General features: G+C 40.8%; 1 protein-coding gene across 1 annotated transcript; it reads right to left on the bottom strand.

The window, feature by feature from the left end:
- Window positions 1-3022: 3022 nt before the first annotated feature.
- LOC118398300 (sialidase-1-like) lies at window positions 3023-24968 on the bottom strand. Its single transcript, XM_035793500.2, has 6 exons — window positions 24467-24968; window positions 22552-22741; window positions 19962-20224; window positions 18109-18291; window positions 5862-6081; window positions 3023-5712 (listed from the first exon to the last, which is right to left on the bottom strand). The coding sequence occupies exons 1-6, from the start codon at window positions 24566-24568 to the stop codon at window positions 5492-5494; spliced, it is 1179 nt and encodes a 392-aa protein (XP_035649393.1). The 5' UTR covers window positions 24569-24968; the 3' UTR covers window positions 3023-5491.

Raw genomic sequence — 24968 nt, 5'->3', positions numbered from 1 at the left:
AATACAATTAAAATCCCTTGTTCTCAATTTCCGCCTGAAGACATACCCTAATCTAACTGCCTGTAGCTCAGCCGCAGAGGCAAGGATATGCATATTCTTGGTATCATTTGAATGGAAACATTCTGAAGTTTGTGGAAAAGTTGAATGTAGGAGAATATAACACAGTAGATCTGGTGGAAGAAAAGAGAAAGAAAGTGCATATTTTTTCTGTTTTTTATTGTTGTAGCGTCATCTTTCACATGTACTAGAATAGCCACACAGTCAGATAGGATGCTGGAGATAATTATGATGGATACCACAAGAGGGCAACTGTGGGTGTGCAAAGTTTCAGACCGATAACTTCAGGAATGGGTGAGCTACATGACATTTAGCATGAAGTCACCCAGGTGTCCCACACAAGTTACCCAAGTGGCTGAATTGGTGAAATGACCTATAACTATACAGCCTCGGTTTTTCGGATGACTGCCTTGCCTGGTTCACCAATTACTTTGCAGACAGAGTTCAGTGTGTCAAATCGGAGGGCATGCTGTCCGGTCCTCTGGCAGTCTCTATGGGGGTGCCACAGGGTTCAATTCTCGGGCCGACTCTTTTCTCTGTATATATCAATGATGTTGCTCTTGCTGCGGGCGATTCCCTGATCCACCTCTACGCAGACGACACCATTCTATATACTTTCGGCCCGTCATTGGACACTGTGCTATCAAACCTCCAAACGAGCTTCAATGCCATACAGCACTCCTTCCGTGGCCTCCAACTGCTCTTAAACGCGAGTAAATCCAAATGCATGCTTTTCAACCGATCGCTGCCTGCACCCGCATGCCCGACTAGCATCACCACCCTGGATGGTTCCGACCTTGAATATGTGGACATCTATAAGTACCTAGGTGTCTGGCTAGACTGCAAACTCTCCTTCCAGACTCACATCAAACATCTCCAATCGAAAATCAAATCAAGAGTCGGCTTTCTATTCCGCAACAAAGCCTCCTTCACTCACGCTGCCAAGCTTACCCTAGTAAAACTGACTATCCTACCGATCCTCGACTTCGGCGATGTCATCTACAAAATGGCTTCCAACACTCTACTCAGCAAACTGGATGCAGTCTATCACAGTGCCATCCGTTTTGTCACTAAAGCACCTTATACCACCCACCACTGCGACTTGTATGCTCTAGTCGGCTGGCCCTCACTACATATTCGTCGCCAGACCCACTGGCTCCAAGTCATCTACAAGTCCATGCTAGGTAAAGCTCCGCCTTATCTCAGTTCACTGGTCACGATGGCAACACCCATCCGTAGCACGCGCTCCAGCAGGTGTATCGCACTGATCATCCCTAAAGCCAACACCTCATTTGGCCGCCTTTCGTTCCAGTACTCTGCTGCATGTGACTGGAACGAATTGCAAAATCGCTGAAGTTGGAGACTTTTATCTCCCTCACCAACTTCAAACATCAGCTATCCGAGCAGCTAACCGATCGCTGCAGCTGTACATAGTCTATAGGTAAATAGCTCACCCATTTTCACCTACCTCATTCCCATACTGTTTTTATACTGTTTTTATTTATTTACTTTTCTGCTCTTTTGCACACCAATATCTCTACCTGTACATGACCATCTGATCATTTATCACTCCAGTGTTAATCTGCAAAATTGTATTATTCGCCTACCTCCTCATGCCTTTTGCACATATTGTATATAGACTGCCCATTTTTTCTACTGTGTTATTGACTTGCTAATTGTTTACTCCATGTGTAACTCTGTGTTGTCTGTTCACACTGCTATGCTTTATCTTGGCCAGGTCGCAGTTGCAAATGAGAACTTGTTCTCAACTAGCCTACCTGGTTAAATAAAGGTGAAATAAATAAAAAATATACAACAGTGCAAATAACTATTACAACATATCAAAAAGCAGTTCTTACAACAACAACAATAAAAATGTTAGAAAATAAATATATTTTAAAAAACAGTACACCCTTTGAAAGTCCTCTACACAATATTTTGCTGTGCCATGTCCCATAGCAGTCCCTTTCTGATGTAAAGCAGAGGCAAACTGAACAAGTGGTGCAGGTCATGCGACACAGAACACAACGACGCCTCCATGCTGTGCCCTTTTGGCCCTGAGGCACAGTTATGCCTGCAGTAATGAACTGTGGCATATGAACACCACTGGAGGCAGGAGTAGAGGGGGCAGAGGTAGAGCGGGCAGCTTGGCACCGGGGGTTCCCAGTCGGAGTTGCTATCACTGTGAAAGAAAACATTAAAAAAAATATTTCTATTGTATGAGCCTTTTATCATCACATAAAATAAATAGATATGTATTGTATAGAGCAGAGGTAACAGTCACGAAGGTGAAGTGCTGCTCCATTCAACTCCGGCCATTGTTGTGGGCCTGCCCTCCCCCGAAAAGCACCCAATGGCTATTTCATATGGAAATGGAGAGGAGTAGCAGGCACAGTGGCCATGTGTGTGTTTGCTGTTCTACTCCATTCCATTTGAATAAAACAATTAAAAATATATATATCTGACATGGAATACATACATACATACATACATACATACATACATACATACATACATACATACATACATACATACATACATACATACATACATACATACATACATACATACATACATACATACATACATACATACATACATACATACATACATACATACATACATACATACATACATACATACATACATACATACATACATACATACATACATACATACATACATACATTCCATGTCAGATATATATATATTTTCAATTTTACAGGCCTCACATCTTTTTAATATATATAAAGTACTGGAAACAATATAACACTATGAAAAATCTGGGAAACCAGGCCTGGCATTCATAGCTGACTTTGAAAAGGCTTTTGATAAAGTATGACTGGAATTGATCTACAAATGACTACTTTTGATTCCCCCCTTTATTCAGATTACAACCTCTCACTTTCTGTTACTTGAAAAATAAATTCTCTCCTAATTAAAAAAAAAAACAAGCCATAGAAAGTTGGTTGCAATTTCAGTTTAATCCACCAGAAAAGACAGAACAAATATTATGGTTAAACTCAAATATAATAATTGATTAAAAAAAATAATGGTATAATCTTTATAAATTATATCATAAATAGGACCGGAGGAGTTGTCACACAGGCGGCTAACAAAAATATATGGAAATGTCTGCTCTACTCAAAATTGAAGAGGCAAGTGAAAGATGGCCCTGCATTAAATATCAAAATTGGTTAAAGAAAATTTGGATGAATAAAAAAGTATACCAGTTTAATTTAAGTAGAAAAAAAACTTGACATCCGTGCCATATAGACTGCAAAATAGTTGGGAAAAGATTTGATGTACCCATTCCATGGTTTATGAACTGATACATATGTTTCCACATACTGTAGTTCAATGGCTGCTCTTACACAGGCAGCCCAGTTCTGATCTATTACCACTAATTGGAAAAACATCAGTACAATATCCAAACGTACATACAGAATATCATATTTGTACTCAGACACACATCACACCTCCCTTAATCACTATTTATATTGGAATTCAATGTCTTGATCAGAAAACATCTGAAATGTTAAAACCACAAATCTTAGCTTAAAAACGTGAATTGAAAGCATTCTATTGAAGTTACAAATTTTCAGGAAAGGAAGGATAATAAACTTCGTAAGATATGTAGTCTTACAATAAAAGAAGAATATATGCTAAATAAAATACAAAATCAAGTGGACTTAAAGACCATAACATGTGGCAGTTAAACTTCTTGACACAATGAGTTGCCAAGCATCCAGATTTTTCAATACAAGGCAAGAGTTTCTCATCAAAATCATTTTCAGTGAACTACCAACCAAATCCTTGTGTGCATTTAACCAGGTGCAGCCTCTTACCACTAAACAAGGAATCTATTGCATACCAGTATGTCGGCTTCACAGCTAGGTTCAGCAAGGTGAGCTGAGAGAAACAACTACAACTGCTGTGGACAGAAGTGTGCTAGCTAGATGAGACTGATCAAATATGCTATAGAAACCGGAGGTAAATTGTCAAGGGGAGTGACACAATCACATTTAAATAAAAAAAAATGTTGACCTTTATTTAACTAGGCAAGTCAGTTAAGAACAATATCTTATTTTCAATGACGGCCTAGTGGGTTAACTGCCTGTTCAGGGACAGAACGACAGATTTGTACCTTGTCAGCTCGGGGTTTGAACTTGCAACCTTCCGGTTACTAGTCCAACGCTCTAACCACTAGGCTACGCTGCCGCAAAAGATGTAATAAACGTTCAACTGATAGCACAACAAGGGGGATTTCAATAACATCCCTGGCTCAAGAAAAAATAAATAATAATGGATTCAAAATGTGCATGTGCTATTCTGACACAAGTCAATCATTTACAAGTCCAATTCCCTCAAACTATTGTCTCATCATACGGTCTTCTCTCATGCCAAAAGTTGGCAAGATCCATTCTGAAAGTGAAACCATTCTGTTCCGGGCTGTGATGCATGGGAGCTAGATTTACTAGGCGTTAAAATGTCCTCCTCTAAAGCTATATTTTTACTCTTTGTTCAATTTTTTTGCCCTATGGAAATAGCACAGTTGCAAATGCTTAGTAAGTCTGTCCAAATATTTCTATGGCTTGAAGACGCATACCCCACCCAAACCTTTTTCCTTCCCCACATCACAAAATAAAAGATGTAGGTGAGGGATTTCTTCCTCTCTCAGCTATGGGAGGCCCAGTCAGGAAGAGTACACCAACATACCACCAATCATTACAGACTATCATAGCTTCATTAAAGGACGGGGTACCTGTGATTGGGCCATTCTAATAAATGTACATTAGGCACCAAATTGAGGAAAACAGACTAAAACAGGGAGGAGCTACCTGAACTTGTCCAATAAGAAAAGCAAATGTCCATTTTCCGTTGCGAAAGAGGTTTGCTACGTTTTGCCCTAATTAATAAAATCATGATGTATTTAAAAGCCACCTAAAGATAAAATGGCACAAACCTGTCATTCTTGGTGCCATACAACAGCAGTAGTTTGTATTTCTCCATGTCTCCCTTCACCTATCAAAATAAAGTTGTGTTGCAAAGTCCAATGAGTCCCCCTTCCTCCCCCTAACCACAGATTAAATACCCTAACCAGATGAAATACACTAACCACAGATTAAATACCCTAACCAGATGAAATACCCTAACCACAGATGAAATTCACCAATTCCCATCCTAACCATAACTATTATTAAGCGGATAAAAATATTTGGGATTATATACAAAAATTTAAAAAGCATCTCAGAGTAGGAGTGCTGATCTAGGATCAGGTCCCCCGTCTATGTCATCTAATTCATTATGATCTAAAAGTCCAAATGTATCCTAGTTCAGCATTCCGAGAGGCTTTGAGAATACGGACCCTGACCATGGACCAGTGGTTAGAAGCAGACTCTACCAAGTACCCACCCCCCCCAGCCTTATTCTACTACAGTCCACCATAGAGGTGGATCTTGGCAAAGGAGATGGTCTCATAGTAGTCCTTGTGGCCTTTCTCGTAGATGACGAAGATGAACTTCCTGTCCTCCGCCCTGCCGCTCGTAAGTGATGTCATACAGGAGTAGCCGCTTGGCCCCGCCCAGATCTGGACGGCCTTCTTCTCCCACGACGTGCCATTGGTCAGAGACCAGCGCAGGGTTAGGTTGACCCCTGGAAGAAAGGAAAGAGAGAGACAGAGAGGAAGGGAAAGAAAGCAAGGGGGACAGAAAGGTTGAAGTAAAAAAAATAACTCACCACTATTCCCCTTTCCCACCCATTCTGTCCACCAGGGGGCCCCAACCCAACCCCATAGTCCTTACTGTGAGTACTGTCAGCTGGGTTGGTGAAGTACATCACGCCTTCCTTCTGCAGCGCCCCTGCCGCTACCACAGGGTCTATCAGGGTGGAGTCAAACAACAGCTGCTCCAAGGGTAGCGTCTCGCCCCCGTCCAGGCTGCGCACCACCATGCGGCAGCGGCAGTGGTAGTTGTTCTGGTTGCGCACGTTGATGACGATGCTACCGTCCTCCATCTCTACAGGCTACGGGAGGGGGGGGGGCAGAGATTAGTTTGATTGAGGCACTGAGGTGAGCCCGATCGTGGCGTTTAACTGATAAAAGCTAATACGGTGTTTCTCAAGCACTTCTCATCAAGGGATACTGATGGTTGTTACTCAGATTAATTAATTTAAGTTGTCCTACAAGGACTTGCTACTATAGCTTTCCAGTCCCTGATACAAAAAAAAGTTGAGGAACTGCATTGTAATCAGTATACAGCACTACTGCATTAAACCAGAACAAAAGCAAAGTAAGCCATCATTTTAAATAAGATTTTTTATTTAACCTTTATTTAACCAGGTAAGCCAGTTGAGAACAAGTTCTCATTTACAACTGTGACCTGGCCAAGATAAAGCAAAGCAGTGTGACACAAACACAGAGTTACACATGGAACTAACAAACATACAGTCAATAACACAATAGAAAAGTCTATATACAGTGTGTGCAAATGAAGTATGATTAGGAAAGGCAAGAAATAGGCTGTAGTGGGAAAATAATTACAATTTCGCAAATAAACACTGGAGTGATGCATGTGCACTGGGGTGTAAAGGAGCAAAACAAATATAAATAAAATGAATAACAATATGGGGATGAGGTAGTTGGTTGGGCTATGTACAGGTGTAGTGATCGGTAAGCTGCTCTGACAGCTGATGCATAAAGTTAGTGAGGGAGATATGTCTCCAACTTCAGTGATTATTGCAATTCTTTCCAGTCTTTGGCAGCAGAGAACTCGAAGGAAAGGTGGGAAAAGAAGCAGTTGGCTTTGGCTTTTTAAAAGTTGGGATTTAATGGAATTGAACATGTTAGAGTTAGTGGATGCTCTTTTTGTACAGAGCCAACAACAGCAGAGTATTGTTCAACTAAGGAAGTGCATGATATATACAAATCCTAAGGATTATGATTCAAAGTAACCCCCAGAAGGGTCATCCTCAGAAGGGTCATCCCCTGAAAAAAACTAAGTATGTGGCTGTTACATTAACCACACCCCGGTACCAAAGGAATGGTTCACCAATAAAAGGGGTGACCATAAAGCATCTGGTTCTTCTTTTCAGCATATACCATGGATATTCATATACCATATCAGGACTCTGATATGTCATGGGTACCAGACCCTAAGGACTCTATGCCTCACAGCCCTCCTTTCTACTCCCGCCAGGCAAGCCCCCCCAAAACCCCCTACATGTACACAGCCTGAGGATGCGTTTGATGGGGTGGTCAGTACTATATTTGTGGACACCATCAAGACCTCTGTAGCCACACTTTTAGACGTGGTGATTGGAGAGTAGAGAAAAATGCCCCGGTTATGAGATCAATCCCCCCAGCCAACGACGACCTCCGTGTTTATACGACCCACCCAGGTACTTCTTCTTTAACCACTTTGAGGAGCTGGTGAAAAGACTGTGGTCCAGCTGCTTTATACCATTGATGGTCAGAGCCCTGGAGTCTTAGGGTCTTGTGCAGTCTATTCCCAGGGTTTACGTTGTACATGCTTTCCTACATGAACTGAAGGAGGTGATCTACATGCATGAGAAACTCAAAGAAACCAGACACGCACTGGTGGACGACAACAAATACAAGGAAGTTTTGGTGGCTGAGGTGGTGACTTTCTGGCTCAATAAACCCCAAGAGAACGAGTAACAATATATATATTTTTATTTAGATATAAAGCAATGGGTATATGCATACGATGTTAGAGAGAATAAATATTTTTTTATTTTGAGAGAATTTACAAATGTTATGCAGCAAATTACTGAAAATAAAGTGTACGATGGATACGTAATACTTGCATGAAAAGAATATTTGCAAAAATAAAATGTTCTCGTTATATGAAAGGGGCTTAATTAATGTTATTGTACATCAGAGAGGCAAGAAGGATGGCGGAGCAGATGTTGAAAAACATTTATTCTACCCCCTCTAACCCAGGGTCTTTCAGGGGAAGGAGAGGTTCCAGAGAGCTACAGCTGAAGAAAAAGGTAGCAGGTTAAGCAATGCGCAAATGAATGATTGGCTAGCAGAGCAGGATTCTTACACTCTGCATAAACCTGTGAGAAAACAATTTCCACCAAATAGAGTTCTCTACTCATCCCTTGTCCCAGTTTCAGGCGGATCTATGTGACATGCAGGCCCTTGCAGACAAAAAATGACAAATCGATACATGCTAACGGTTATACAGTGCCTTGCGAAAAATATTCACGGGGGTTTGAAATATCAGAATGATTGTGTCCCACCTTTCGTTTTATATCTTTAAAATAAAGAATTTTTATATAATATTGTACATTTTGCTTCAGGTTCGGATTCAGAGGATGTGGAAATACTTTATATGGCTCACAACACCCATAGATATGTGGATATAGTTCAAGATTTAGTGAAGGGTTATAACTACAGCTACCATAAGAGTATACGGATGAAGCCCTCCCCTTGAACTTACAGCGAAGAGTTATTCAGTTAACAAATGTCTATCACGTATACCCCCTGTCTACAAGTTAAAAGATTATGATGGGGAGCTTATATAGGGTTCCTGAAGGTACAGCTGACTGGATCTTTGTTGGTCCGTTGGAAAAACTGTGTTCAACAGTTGGGTATTAGAGGACACATTTCATTCGAGTGTACAGGCTTCAAACCCCATAAAGATATAAAAATGAATGACCAAAGTTTTATACAACCAATTTTCCAAAGCCTAAGAATCAACTTTAGTTTAAAAGTGTTGGACAGGCTAATCATGAAGGCTTTGATGCAAGGAAATTTTACCCTTCCAAAGATATGAAAACATTTAGCAAACTTTTTTCTAGGCCCTTTACGCTACATAAAAAAAAAAACTTTAATTCTCAACATTTCAATGCAGAGTATGTAGCTGTCAGGACGGCCGGCATGTCCCTGCTAAGGCTTTCCAACCACAATTTAATAACAACATATCGGTGCGAGAATTGTACAATCTATTCCTGGCTACCGGGAGGCATCTAAAAGATCTCTTTACCTACTGATAGAAATTATTTTCCAGAGGGTTACATTGTACGGTGTTCAATTTATCACCTGATGATGACGACACCTCAGGAAATCTGTCTGTGGTGTTCCAAGGTAACCTCAGGCTGGAAATGCGTTTCAGTACACAGTTAGTATGATTGTTTATGCAGGCTCCGATTCAATGTTGGAAGTGAATGTCTGAAGACAAGTCTTAGTGGATTATTATTAAGATGTTAAGGATCGTTGAGCAAAAACATTAATACCCACGAGCTAGAAGGTCTCAGGAGCCGCTTAAATTGGAAAACAATTGTGGAGTATGGGCTTGTGATGAACTACCTATTGAGAAATGGAAAGAGCGACCGGCCATATCTATTGTCAATACCCATCCTAAACACATGCCGGGTAAACAATGGCTAGGTGTGACATTAAAAGATGGAGGAAGAAAGATCAACTCTTTTTGATTCCTACGGTTCCCCCCCCCAGATTTTCACATTTCCCCACATCTACTAAACCGTTTTTGACCAAAATTGGATCAAAGATCTACTACAGCATCAAACAAGTACAAGATAACCTTTCCACTACATGTGGTCAACACTGTGTATTCTACCTATGTCAAAGAGCCAGTGGAGTTTCTTTTGAAGATGTTATATCTCTTTATAATGATAGCGCCGTAGATTGTTTTATTAGAAAACATCAAAAGTGTTCAAGTATGTGTCCTTTAAGACCCTGTAATCAAGGTGTATGCTCACATCAAATGTTTAAAGAATGTCACAAAATGTTAAATTGTATAATTTTTTCTAATAAAATATATTGAATTTAATCAAAAGTCATTCAAAAGTCTAACCACCCATACGTTCAGGGGTGAGGACTCACCCATAAATGAGTTATCAGCCCTTTCAAAGGAGGAAGGGGTTGCTAGAACATCTTTAGGGGTGCTGTAGCTCTTTGAAGGGTTTTGTTTTAAAGGTTGAATCTGTTGACAAAGCTTATAGTTTGGTAGACCTGAAAGGGGAATGTTGAGGATTGCCAGGGCTTTAAGAAACTGATGCCACCCAGGAGGTCTTCTGTCATCAGCAATCTTGTGGGCTGCTGTGGTACTTAAGCAAGTCCATCAGAACACACCTCTGCAACTGTTCCATGAGTGTGTTCAGTTCAAGTCGACCATAGGCCGTGGTAAATGCGGCAAGAAACACATTTGCATTACCCAGGGGTAGAACACACTTCTTGTTACATCTCCATTTCACCAGGGCAATGTCTTGACTCAAGAATGAAAAACGTGAAATTTCGTATTGGCCCGAAAAAAACGAATTCCATAAATTCTTCGGGACCCTTAACGATTGACGTTGTTAGCATATTGCTTCTCTGGGATAGTTTGCCCCAAAGCGAGTTTAAATACAATTTTGACAGATTTATTTTGGTTTTGTTGACCTCTATTCTGTCAGGGTCAAGACGTATACCTTCTCTGTCGTGATAGTCCTGAATGTACTTGTCTTTGCTCTCTTGATCTGTGACCGATGCAGGATACCCCGAAGCCATTTGCTTGCATCTCAAGGATGTCTCGATGTACTCCTTAAAAAGAGTGTCTGATTTCCTGGAACAGTTCCACACTTCAAAGATTTTGGCCACAAGATAGCCCTTCTCTAGAGCCTTAGAGAATTCAACAGTGACCCATACACCTGTCAGGGCTCTTTCTTGATCTGAATTATCACAAGGCTTTTCCTGGTTGTTGTTTTCACTGCATTTGCAAAAGGGGAAATAAACATTTTCCTTGAGGTCCCTTGGAAGGCAACACTGGCAGAAACAACCCCAGGGGAGGGTAAAAAGTTGCTTTAATCAGACCAAAATAGTTTTGTAGTAAGTCAAAGTCACGGTGAAAAATTTCAGGATGACCCTTAGGATAACAAGAGGAACTCATTACATGAGGATAAAGGGGTGTAAAATCTACATATCCTATTGTCTCATAGGGTTGCGCTACATACCGTAATGTCAAAGCATTGGTACGACCTCCATACAAGGCCTGTCGGGGTTCCAAGGGTTCTGGTGTCAAAGCTGGAAAGGAAAGCTCGAACATGAGGATCAGACTGAGTTCTGTCTACTCGTGCGCCCACATAACATTCACTTTCAACCCATAAGTAGCCTGTAAAGATTCCAATTTGTCTTGGAACTCCTGGTACATATCCCCAAAAGTCTTTTGGGTTAAGACACACATGGCCTGGGGCACAAAGCAAGATTTACAACCGTGGAAGAAACAACCGTTGTCTCAACACTGTCAATCTCTGTGTATCCATCTACGTGATACGGGCAAATTGCCTTCTCCCCACTATTAAAAGCATGTTGAATAAAAATGTTTTTATCCTGGGCCAAGTACTCCAACCATTGAATGGACCCGCTAGAGTATGACTTGAATTGTCGTCGGTAGTTGTCAGGCGATGGAATAGCTATAGATGCTGGAGGTAAAAAGTGTGTACGATAGGTTTTCATGCATGCCGATGCAATAGTTGTACAACTCCAGGGGTCAATCCCGGCATCTTTGACCTCTTCTCTGAATCTGAGGCATCCGTCACGCAGTATAACCACATCATTGTCACAGTATGACTCCATCTCTTTATGGAAATCAAAGGTATTATGACGTACTGTCTCATACCAAGTCATGAATCTCTCTCTCTTTGGGAGACATTTGATCACACCCGTATATTTCGGGGCTGGGATAAGATCCAATATAATGTAGATTCTCCTCAGATGTGACAAAATGAGGAAATCAACCTTTCACAGAGTTTTCAAAACCCAAGGCCTCAGGCATTTGAGCCAATCTCATGGGTAAGAAACTTAAGCTGTCAATGCATCTCTGGTTGAAGGCGGGGTCTACAAAACAAGATTTTACTACCTTGCGCTATGACACTGGGTGCAACGCCTTGTTGTATCAATATGTTCAAAAGAAGATAGGAATCATAGGCTCTAGGATTGTACTGGCGCTGTAGGCTCTAGTTTCTGTTCTGGGGTTTTCTGAAGTGTTTTAGAAAGAGTAGTGCACAATCGGGTGCCTCTGCCGAACACTTTTCACCCTTGAAAGTCATGGTAGATACAAAAATTGGCAAATAGGCGGATTGCTGATTAGTCTCAAAATCATAAAAACACATATATTACTCTGAATGTTCATCTTCAGCCAAGGGCTGAATATAGCACTCGTGGGGCATTTCTTGAACCAATCCAGTGTCTCTGCTTTTCAAAGGCCCTTTACAGATTGGGAAATGTATGATCCCACACACTAGAGGTTTAGGGTTGTCTATTTTAAGGAATGTCAAGCTACAGAATTGTAAATATTTAACATTCTTGAAAATACACATGCAATATGTCAAATTAAAGCTCGACTTCTAGTTAATCCAGCCACAGTGTCAGATTTCAAAAAGGCTTTACGGTGAAAGCAAACCATGCGATTATCTGAGGACAGCACCCCATGAAACAAACACAGACAATCATATTTCATCCTGCCAGGTGCGACACAAAACTCAGAAATAACGATATAATTCATGCCTTACCTTTGAAAATCTCCTTTTGTTGGCACTCCAATATGTCCCATAAACATCACAAATGGTCCTTTTGTTAGATTAATTCCGTCGTTATATATCCAAAATGTCCATTTATTTGGCACCTTTGATCCAGAAAAACACTGGTTCCAACTCGCGCATCATGACTACAAAATACCTAATACGTTACCTGTAATATTTGTCCAAACATTTCAAACAACTTTCCAAATACAACTTTAGGTATTTTGTTACGCAAATAATCGATACAATTTAAGACGGGATAAATTGCGTTCAATTCCGGAGGAAAACAAAGTGGAGCGTGCTTTCAGGTCAAGCGCCTCTAACAAACAGCACGCTACATGCTACCCTCGTTCTGAACAGGGCTACTTCTTCATTACACAAAGGAAAAACATCAACCAATTTCTAAAGACTGTTGACATTCAGTGTAAGCGATAGGAACTGCAAGCATCTTTCTAGTGGGTTCATGTGTTTGGGTTATTGATGGGGAGGTTGGCCCTAACGCATTAATTTGGTTAATTAAGGATGTGAGTTCTTCTGGCATTCTAGAAGTAGCCATGTTACATACAGTTTTTAGCGCTTGTTTGGGCGTTTAAAAAAAAAAAATCAGATCGTTGTTTAACAAGCAGGGTGTTGTTCTATGCCAGAAGGATAGATCTTGACTGTATTGACGCCTTAGTAAAGCAGCCATACGTTTGTGTAGCTGAACCTCTCTGGCTTTTAGAGCCCTGTAAAAGGCTGTGAGAAACCTATCTTGACGATCTATTTCAGGATCAATGAATATTGTTTCTACCTCAGAATTGACTGTATCAAGCTGTTTGGCTGCTTCATACATCGACACATCTTCAACCTTGTCATTTACAGTGTTGAAATTATCAGGTTTCAATGTTTTACTATGCATGTCCTGGACGCCCTCTTCCTCTCGACATACTGGGCCTTCTGTGTCGGTATACACCTGGGAGGAGTCTGAAAGAAAAATATATACAAAATAGTGTATTAAAAATCAAAAATATATTATATAAAAATTTCAATTTCAAATACATTTCAGGTATATTAACACAGTTCTCACTGTTAGGCCTTGTGGCTTAGTTAAATTTCCTCTGGTTGTTTGACGCCTGCTTTTCTGAGGAATCCTTGATAATGGGGTTCCTATCCCTATGTCCTCTGGCTTTGTAGATTCTGCATGGTTTGTATAGCCATCATTGGAGTCTGAAAAAAAGTGACTTTAAAAAAAAAACATTCTATCAAAAAAATGTATAACTGGTCATAACGTATCCATAGAGAGCATGCTCTTGAATCCAATCGTTTTCAGACCAGTCGCCCTTCTCGGGCCGGGGTGATTCTGCGCTGTGCACTTGTGCCAAAGTATCATGATGCGCCTTAGGTGCTAGATTATATAGCGATTGGGTGGAGTTTTCTGGGGGTGTGTATCTGTGTGTTAAATCCACGCTTCTTGTGTTTGGAGTTATGGGAAAGCCGGCCGAACAGAACAGTAGAATATCATCGGTTTCAGCGCCCCCGAAGTCGTTCATAGGTAGAGTCCATATTTCCTTGGGTATTGTTGTTTAGGTCTCTGTCCCCTGTAAACACAAGATTAGCTTTTTAAAATAGTGTACACACTTTTGTTTAATGCTTAATATATGAAGATTATTACGCCTTTTTATTTTTTGGACTTACGTCGAAAACAGCTTGAGGCCATAGGGCTGCGTAAAGAAGAACAGGCCTCCGTTTGTTCCTCTGAATCCTCATCATGGATAGTTAGTCATCATGTTGGATGATCCAAATCAATTATTCCCGGTAGCAGCTGTGTAAATGTCAGGTATCCTATAGACAATTTTAAATAATATTAAAATATATTTATACAAAATAAATATACTGTATTTTAACATTAAAAAAAGACTTACATTTGACATAAAAAATACTGGAAAATTTGATGTCCTCCACTTTTAGAATATCTGTACAAACCATACGTAAAACAACAGTTTAATATTTGAGGAAACCTTAGAGAGAGAGAGAGAGAGAGAGATCCAAACAGTGCAGTAATTTCTAACAGGTAATATCAAACATCTCCCACAAACAACCTAACGCACACAAAATCTAATCTAATATATTATTATTTCCACATCCTCACCTTTAAAATTCTCCATGTGTAAAGGCTGTGTCCTGACTGAGCCAATGTATGGAATGAACTTACAGACAGGTTGTTTGTTGGTCCCCCACCCATCCTGGGGAAATAACACCTGTTTTTTTCTGGAGACAACCTATGTGCAAATAACCCCCCAGTGTTGATATTGTTCAGAAAAGAAAAAAAGTTTTTAAACCTTAGGGGGTGTCTAGGCCTATTCTATGGTGGTTGTGGGGTTTGACTGTTGCTCCCTCCATCCTTGGGAAATAACAAATGCTGTTTTTGGAGACACCCTGTGTGCAAAGGACCCCATAATGTTGAATTGTTTCATACACAATTGCAGAGACACACACACCGAAAAAAAACATTGTTTTGAAACACACACACCTCTTTCACAGAAGCCATTTAAACATTTTACTAGGCAATATTTAACCATGCCAGAAAGTTTTTATACACAAAAAAAAAGTTATACAACAGATATATTATTACCGCACAGTACCATATTTTAATACCCTTTAAATGCTTAGATTTATAACTGTCTGTTGTAGGAAAGACTGTATTCATATAAAATAAGGCCTTTTGATTATTTGGAAGATTCTCTAGGTGTGGTTGACTGTTGATTCCTCCATCCTCGGGAAATAACACCTTTTGTTTTTGGAGAACCTATGTGCAAATGAGCCCTAGTGTTTAAAACAATGTTAAGAAAAAAACATTGTTTCAACACACAACTGCAGAGAAAGACACACCTCTTTCCCAGAAGCCTTTCTGAGACCGAAAGAGAGAAAAAAACAGATTCCTTTTGTTAAAGGTGAGATACAATTTTAAAACCCTTTATTTAATTCTAAATCTGTAGTACAAACCTTTTAAACATGTTATAATTAGTTAAACAAGTTTACTATTTCTTTCTTACAGAAAAGGGGGAGGCTCTATGGTCAACCATCACATCCATCTGTCTCTAAATCCCCGTTTTCGGGGTCTGACCGGTTCAGACAGTGTCTCTTCCCCGCAAGATATCCCGCTCCAGCCAGGTTCCGTATGTTTTCTTTCCCTGGATAGATCAAACATCTTGCCTTTAGGCCCTGGGTCTGTCTTAGGGATAGAAGCACCCAGCGGCGTAATTGTTCACGATGTTGGAAAAGATTTTCCAGCTGTTTCATCATGTCCAGGAATGTGTGATAATTGCCCCACGTAAAGCTAAAGACTGGCACAAAATAGTTGACCTCCGTTCAGGCTTTTGAAAATACATACAACCTAACTGATTTGGTTGCATTGGAACTATCGAATTGGTCACAAACTAAAATTGTCACTTTGGAGTCTGGACTATACGCCAATGAAGAGATTCTTATGGCTTTCAAATCATCTCGCCAGCAGACTTCCTCTTCCAGTCCGTACCCAGGCAGGGTTGTCCCACTCAGGGCCTGTTCAATCTGGCATAGCCCCAGCCGTGTCTTAAACCATTCTCTCATCCGCAGCGCAGGAGAAAAACTCCCTGCTTTTGTTTGAAAAAGGGTGCTGTGGCCGCTGTTTGTGAAAATCTTCACCGTTGAATCGTCCGGTTGGAAAAAGTAACCCATATGGCAGTCACTCATGTCCAGCACTCCATTAAAACAATCAGGGTCTTCCCAAAGAATGTCTTCGATGGTTTTGTCATTGTGTTCTTGACACGAGGAACACAGTACACCTACAATTTGTCTAGGAGACATGTTTAACTAGGGTATGCTAGCGTCCCACCTAGCCAACATCCAGTGAGATTGCAGAGCGCCAAATTCAAATACAGAAATACTCATTATAAAAATTCAGAAAAGATACAACTATTAAACATAGGTTTAAAGATGAACTTCTTGTGAATCCAACCACTTTGTCAGATTTCAAAAATGCTTTACGGCAAAAGCATACCTTACAATTATTTGAGAACATAGCCCAGCAGACAAATCATTACAAACAGTAACCAGCCAAGTAGAGTTACACAAGTCAGAAATAGAGATAAAATGAATCCCTTACCTTTGATGATCTTCATATGGTGGCACTCAGAAGACATTCATTTACTCAATAAATGTTCCTGTTGTTCGATAGTCTCTTTATATCCAAAAACCTCTGTTTTGTTCGCGTGTTTTCTTCAGTAATCCACAGGCTCAAACACAGTCAAAACAGGCAGACAAAAAAATAGAAAACTACAAACCCCCCCAAAAAACTACTTCCTGACTGGATTTCTCAGATTTTCGCCTGCCAAATCAGTTCCGTTATACTCACAGACACTATTTTTGGACAACAGTTTTGGAAACTTTAGAGTTTTTTCTATCCAAATCTACCAGTTATATGCACATCATACCTTCTGGGCCCGAGTAGCAGGACGTTTAATTTGGGCATGCTTTTCATCCAAAATTCCAAATGCTGCCCCCTATGCTAGAGAAGTTAATTTCCTCTTTAGTGTCCTGGGTTTATTTTAATTTCTGATTTAGTGTTCTGGAGTTTATCGAGGTCGCTTGTAGTGTTCACAGCTCTTACTTATACTGCGGCTGTCCAATACGGTTTTCATATACAACAGTGTGTATATGTGTTCAAACACATTCCACAGTTCAACGAGGTCACTTCACATCAATCATCATGACAGCTTTAATCTTTAACATAAACAGATGCACTATCTGGTTAAATAAACACTCACTCGAGAGCGTGAGAACGGAAGGACAGGATGTACATATATGGGCGTAACCACGTGACCCATAAAATAGGTCATAAATCACTCGTTTGACAGATGCCGTCTACTGTATTCTCTCTTCCACATATTCTAAATCAGAACCGTCCAGAGTAGCGATGCTAGGCAGCTGTGGGCAGCGATCGGTTGAAGAGCATACATTTAGTTTTACTTGCATTTAAGAGCAGTTGGAGGCCACGGAAGGAGAGTTGTAATGGCATTAAAACTCGTCTGGAGGTTAGTTAACACAGTGCCCAAAGAAGGGCCAGAAGTATACAGAATGGTGTCGTCTGCGTAGAGGTGGATCAGAGAATCACCAGCCGCAAGAGAAACATCATTGATGTATATATTTGTTATTAAATGACTAGTTCAGTAAGTTTAGTTAAATAAAAGGTGAAATAAAATAAGTATGAAACTAGTACCAGACTAGTAAAACTAGAGGGTTGCCTAATGGCAGAAGAGGCTGGTGGGTGGATCTATAGGACAGGCTCATTGTAATGGCTGGAATGGAGTTAATGGAACGGAGTCAAACGTAGTTTCCATAAGTTTGATACCGTTCCATTAATTCCATTTCAGCCATTATAATGAACCTGTCCTCCTATAGCTCCTCCCACCAGCCTAATAACTACACGGCTATTGTACTGTGTGCCATCCTTTCCTTCCTGCTCACTCCCTCCCTGGTTAGCTTTACCTGGCACTCATCTGGGTTGAAGTCCAGGGCTTTTTTGGGCTGGTTGTAGGGGATGCTCTTCAGCGCGGCACCATTCCTCCAGTTTCGTCCGTGATCGTCACTCAAAATGCAGAAGACCCCGTCACCCTCCAGGGTGCCATGTCCACACACCACCAGACGCCCCTTAGCAGGAGGGTAGTGCTTCTGTGAGCGGAGACATGGAGAGAAAGTCAAAATAGTGTACTCTATCAAAGCACAATAGTTCGTTCAAAACGACTGACCTTAGTAATAAATATTGGGGTCAATGCACCAAGGTTTATTATTATACACAATATAAGGGTTAGTGTTATGATGACAGAAATTAGCCTCATAATTGACAACACAAAAGTAGGCTACAAAAGTCAGCAATGGAATCACGAGGAATGAAATATAAAGGAGCTCTTGTCATAGGTCGGTAGAGAAGTCAAATAAAGAGGGGGAAACTACACTGAATAAAAATAGCAACATGCAACCATTTCTATGATTTCACTGAGTTACAGTTCATAAGGACATTCAGTTCATTGAAATAAATCCATTAGGCCCTAATCTATGAATTTCAAATGACTGAAGAAAAAAAAAGGAGATGCATCAGTTGGTCACAGACACCTTTAAAAATATATATATATTTTTTTAAATGAAGAAGTAGGTGCTTGGATCAGATAACCAGTATCTGTTGTGACCACCATTTGCCTCTCCTCCACATAGAGTTGATCAGGCTGTTGATTGTAGCTTGTGGAATGTTGTCCTAGTGCTTTTTAATGGCTGTGTGAAGTTTCTGGATATTGGGAGGAACTGGGACATGCTGTCGTATACGTCGGTCCAGAGCATCCTGAACATGCTCAACGGGGGACATTGTCTGGTGACATTGTCTGGTGACTATACAGCCCATGGGAGAACTGAGCAATTTTTTAGCTTCCAGGACTTGTGTACAGAAGATCCTTGCGACATGGAGCCGTGCATTATCATGCTGAAACATGATGTGATGGTGGCGGTTGAATGGCACGACAATGGGCTTCAGGATCTCGTCGCAATTGTGTTTGTTGTCCATAGCTTATGCCTGCCTATACCATAACCCCACCATGGGGCACCCTGTTCACAATGTTGAGATCAGCAAACCGCTCGCCCACATGACACCATACACAATGTCTGCCATCTGCCCGGTACAGTCAGTTACGACACCAAACTGCAGTCAGGTCAAACCTCTGGTGAGGACAACGAGCATACCGATGAGCTTTCTTACAGTTTGTGCAGAAACTATTTGGTTGTGCAAACCTACAGTTTCATCAGCTGTCCGGGTGGCTGGTCTCAGACGATCCTGCCGTTAAGGAAGCCGGATGTGGAGGTCCTGGGCTGGCGTAGTCACACGTGATCTGCGGTTGTAAGGCCAGTTGGACGTACTGCCAAATTCTCTAAAACGATGTTATTCACATTAAATTCTGGTGGACATCACTGCAGTCAGCATGCCAATTACACTTGGGCATCTGTGGCATTGTGTTGTGTGACAAAACTGCACATTTTAGAGTGGTCTTTTATTGTCCCCAGCACAAGGGGCACGTGTAATGATCATGCTGTTTCTCAGCTTATTGATATGCCACACCAGACAGGTGGATGATATATCTTGGCAAAGGACAAATACGCTTTTTGTGCGTACAGAACATTTCTGGGTCCTTTTATTTCAACTTATGAAACATGGGACCAACACTTTATATGTTGTGTTTATATTTTTGTTCAGTGTATATGTATTAATTAAATTAACTATATAAATTTACTCTAAGAGCGAGAGGAAGAAGGGGAGATGAAGAGAAGTCTGAAAACCTTGGATGATGGTGACCCACCTGAATGCCGAAGCCGGGCCCAGGGACGAAGTTCTTGACCCCCAGCTGGACCGAGAGGTTCCTTGGTGGTCTCCAGCTGAGTCCGTCGTCCATGCTCTCCACCAGCATTATACTGGCGGGGTCACACTGGTACTGGTGGAAGCACAGAGAGTAGATCAGTAGAACAGAGCCAGTCTCCTCATCCACCACCACTGAACCGAGGTTCAGTCCGTCAGCCAGGACGCCATCGTTTACTATGAAGGTGGTGGGAGACCACGTGGCACCTAGGGTGGAGGGGAGGTATAGAGGAGGGAGAGAGAGAGACAGAGGGAGGAGGAAAGTATCAGTCATAAGTAGAGTGCTGTAAATAAAAAAATGCACAGGAGTGAAGATTCACTGATAAAAAGCCACGTCAATTCAAATATGTGTACGAGTGTCTGTGTGTTTCTCTGTCCTGTCTCTGTCTGTCTGAAATGGGAATATTTAACATAAAAGTTCATATTTAATTTAGAGTGAACACAATGTTTAGCATATTTGGAGTTATTGTAATACATCATTTCCAGGGTTCCATTTGTGACACTCAAGGTGCAGGTTGATGGTCACTAGACTTGTTATGGATTATTCTCATATCTGTTGATAGTGGTTGATGCCAGACTGGAGGCCGCCGGGTTCCTAATGCAATCAACTTTTACCCTGTGCAAAATACGCCTATCCGGGCACCCGGGCCAGATAAATCAAATCCCTACCCACTCAGACTACTCCCAGACAGTCCAAGCAGTTCTTGCATGAGAAATGGCTTTTTGCTTAGAAGCTAGCTTTTTGACCATTTGAATTGAAAACAATCACAGTAAGGTACTTAAATTGTTACCAAGAAATGATTTGATAACCAGATAAAAACAGATCCACTTTGCCTTTAAGAGAAGATTTGCAGCTTTGATTAAAAAAGGTCCAATGTAAGTCATTTTTTATCTCAATATCAAAACAGCTCTTACATTGAAAGGGTATTATCAGAATTATTCTAACATCAGTGTGGAAATATATATAAAACAGGAAAATCAAGTTGATCTACAATGGGTATTTAAGACAGAAGAGCCTGATCAGAGAAGGACAGTTAGACATTTTCTCTGCTCTGTGCTAGAAGTGTCTTCCTGTTGCAGCTTGTAATAAACAAGATTTATTTATTTTATCTGCAACTGCTCTCCTTTTTGTTCACCTGGAATTTCCTATTAGAATTATTCCTCACAAAACCCAGACAAATAAAATACCATGATTTGGGGGATTTTCACAAAATGTCATTCATAGAATATTCATTTTGAGGAAGGATTGTTGACATATATCTAAAAGCATAATGCATAATGACTCAAAGTTGGTATATTTATGTCATATTGACCTTACCCAGGCCTCCTTTAGCACACTCCATAGTGTTTACTCTGTAGGTGCTACAAAGCATACAGTGGTGTCATAAAACTTTACCGTTTGCTCTGTAATATGAGTGCCATTTTGATTTTAAAATGTATTTAAAACATTCATTTATGAATATTGAAAAATATAAACATGAATATTGAAAAAATAAACTGTTTGATTTTGCTAAATGTTTCATATGTTGTTGAACGTAATATACTCTACAGACATATCAGAGTGGGATCTCTGATACTTTTAGAGTTATGATCCAATTTGTAAGCAGTAACAGAGTAAGGGCAGCAGTGAATTGTGAACCACAACCAAACCCCTCCCCGTTTTCCAACGTGAGCAACTATTGGGCAGAACAGGCCGGGTTGGCATAGATTGTTGACAACATATATTTAGTCTCCAATGTTTTTTGAAAACATAAATACAATTTGCACAGTGAGCACTTGGTGTCTGTCAAATGCATTGTTACAGTCGTTGCTTAGCTAGCGAATTTGAGCCATAATAGCACTGACATGAAAATAGGTAAAAACACCTCAAAACAAGACGTGGTATGAAGAACAAGATAAAACTAGCTGAAACGAGCCAATTACAATTCCCCACATCGCAGGTTCTCATCATTGTTATGTCAGTAAATCAATTAGGCCATGTCAGCATTTTTTGGGGGGATTGGTAAGTTATCTAAACTTGTAGTAACCATGGTTGAATTACCAAATGGGGGGGCCCCATTGACCATCAGATAGCATATTAAGAACTGCAAGTTCTCTCCTCCCTATGGCAAAATGTGTACAGTTGCAGGAAATAATCTGTAAAACTGCACATTTTTCTCTCCGCCCCATAACAAAATGAGTAGAATTGCATAGAATTAGTTATAATTTTGCTAAATTCTCTCCACCTCATGGCAAAATGTGTAGAATTGCAGCAAACTTGCTTTAAAACTGCAACATTCTCTCCACACCCCATGGCAAAATGTGTAGAATTGCAGCAAACTTGCTTTAAAACTGCAACATTCTCTACACACCCCATGGCAAAATGTGTAGAATTGCAGGATTTGTTTTGCTGTCAAAAGGCTTGCTGACTGCACGTGTGGGAATGGATGTGGGTACGCAGACATGCGAGCCACTGTGGCCCCTCACGAGGAGTTCAAAGTTGCCCATCCCTGCATTGCACTGTGTCTGTCTGTCTGCTCTCTCTGCCTGCCTACCTCGGTCTGTGGACCGTCGCATGGCAAGGAACTTGGCCCCCACGTCACAGGCGGACTTCTTCCGGGCCTCAGCGAAGGCCAGCAGACTGCCCTTGGGGGTGAAGGAGAGCAGTGGGATCCGGTAAGTGTCCACCTCTCCTGCCCCGCCTCTCACCCACAGCAACTGCTCATCATAGACCAGGGGGTCAATCTGGTAGAGAGAAAGAGAGCCTTCATTTGCCTTACTGCCGGGTGAAGTTAGGCCAGGTGGACCTGAGTGGGCAGAAAGCGAACCTCCTAGTTCCCCCTTGGAAGAAGCTTGGATTTTAGCCAACAAGAACTTCGGAGAGAGACCATTATAAAAAAAACATCATGAGAAAGTGACAGAACAAGATCAACAGGATGTGTCCATAAAATCATTCTCTGTGCCATCCAAGTTCACTAATGTAAACCCACACCCCTGTAATGTCAAGTGCCATGATCCTTCAGAACAAGTGTTACTCTTGTTCACATACCGTATGCCACCAATTCAGCAAGTGAACTCATCTGCTATTAAAACACAGGATGGATTACTAAATGTAGAGGTGCAAGAGGTTATGTTGGATTGTTTTGGTCGCTGAGCTTTGCAATGGCCTGCTAGTGCAAACTTACAGCGCAAGTCTATTGCAGTGTTGATAACAGCTCTTGCACCACAACTTTCTCACACACAAAGTCATGATACTGCTATGTTTTCTTGCAGTAAACAATCTACAAAATAAATTGGCTACATCTTGCAAAGCTGTGTAGAATTCTGCACTGTATAGGAGATGTCACACTCAAGCCTACACAGCATAGCCACAGGAAGTAGGGATGCTGAGGGTGCTAAGGCACCCCTTGAGAATTCAGAATCATAATAAAAACATTCATACAAAGTAATGCACTGGGCCTTTACTAGTATTAGTGGACCGATAGACATCTGTAGCGCAGGCACAACATTTTTTGTGTTTGTTTTTTGTTTTTAAACAATCACTGGTTTCCCAAAAAAAGGTAGTTATATAATAATATGCCATTTTTAGCAGACACTTTTATCCAAAGCGACTTACAGTCATGTGTGCATACATTCTACGTATGGGTGGTCCCGGGAATCGAACCCACTACCCTGGCGTTACAAGCGCCATGCTCTACCAACTGAGCTACAGAAGGACCACCATATAACTAAGAACAGTATCTAACAGGAGTCAATAGTTGGATGTAATTGTTGTTGCCCTGTCCCCCTCTCTGCAATTGTCATTCTAATGGAATCCAAAAAGAATAAAACCCCATCCTCAAACATTTACATCAAAAGGTGCAAAGTTATGGGCAAAGACACAAATCAACCCCATAAAATTCAATATTTTTCTTGATCAAATCACAGGGAAAACAACCACTTTTTGTGCAGTTTTAAATGTATCATCCTTACAAACAACTTCATCTAAATCTACATTACTGTATTGTACATAGGCTGGTCGGTCATCTAGGTTTGTACCTAGACTTTCTATCACCATGATAAAACAAAACAAGCACAATACGGTAATTGAGTACATTGAGACATCAAGTGGTTTGTGGTGATGTGGCTCAGTTGGTAGAGCATGGTGCTTGCAATGCTAGGGGTGTGGGTTTGATTGCCACGGGGGACCTGTATGAAACTGTATGCACTCACTACTGTAAGTTGCTCTGGATAAGAGCATCTACTAAAATAGAAAATGAATGAATAAACCATTTCAGGTCACACTGAGAAATAAGTTACATTTGCAAAGTATTCAAATAAACTATAAAACATATCAAGAAAGTATTTTTATACTCAAGTTTTATCAGATTATCGGTTTTGACAAGATAATCAGACTCAAGCTAAAAATGCTGGTCAGGAATTACAACCCATGCCTGAAAAACCGGTCAAAATATCTGACAAGTTTCCTACCTGGCCAAAAGAGGTGCATAGACTTGGCGATAGAACTGAAACAAGTAATGCGATCCAGCTTCGTACTCCCATCAAACCAGCCCTTGTGACCATACTGTTCATTATTCTCTCGGCCGTTCTTTGACGAAGAAAGCTATGCTACTATGGCATCAGAGCCAAATTTTGCAAAACTGTAGCGCAATAAACAGCAATCACTTCCTCACCGAAAACCTAAACACCGCGGTCATATGACTGAAGTGGGCGGTGACATGACTAATATATTCTTCTACTTCGTCTTCTATGGGTTTTATGGCGGACTTACAACCCAAAAAGCTGTATTGCCGACACCAACTGGACATTTTTTTTTTTTTCTTTTTTTATTTAAGTAGGCGAGTGAGTTAAGAACAAATTCTTATTTACAATGACGGCCTACCCTCCGGGCAAACCCTCCCCTAACCAGGACAATTGTGCGCCGCCTTATGGGACTCCCGATCACAAGCGGTTGTGAAACAGCCTGGGAACC

Source organism: Oncorhynchus keta, chromosome 19 (assembly GCF_023373465.1).
Source record: "Oncorhynchus keta strain PuntledgeMale-10-30-2019 chromosome 19, Oket_V2, whole genome shotgun sequence".
Taxonomy (NCBI): Eukaryota; Metazoa; Chordata; class Actinopteri; order Salmoniformes; family Salmonidae; genus Oncorhynchus; species Oncorhynchus keta.
This window is presented reverse-complemented; position numbering and strand designations above follow the sequence as displayed.

Coding starts and splice junctions, on each gene's coding strand:
- LOC118398300 (XM_035793500.2), bottom strand. CDS start 24,568: ATGAACAGTATGGTCACAAGGGCTGGTTTGATGGGAGTACGAAGCTGG. Junction 20,225..22,551: donor GCGACGGTCCACAGACCGAG/GTAGGCAGGCAG, acceptor CCTCCACCCTAG/GTGCCACGTGGTCTCCCACC. Junction 5,713..5,861: donor CCCAGCTGACAGTACTCACA/GTAAGGACTATG, acceptor CCTTTCTTCCAG/GGGTCAACCTAACCCTGCGC.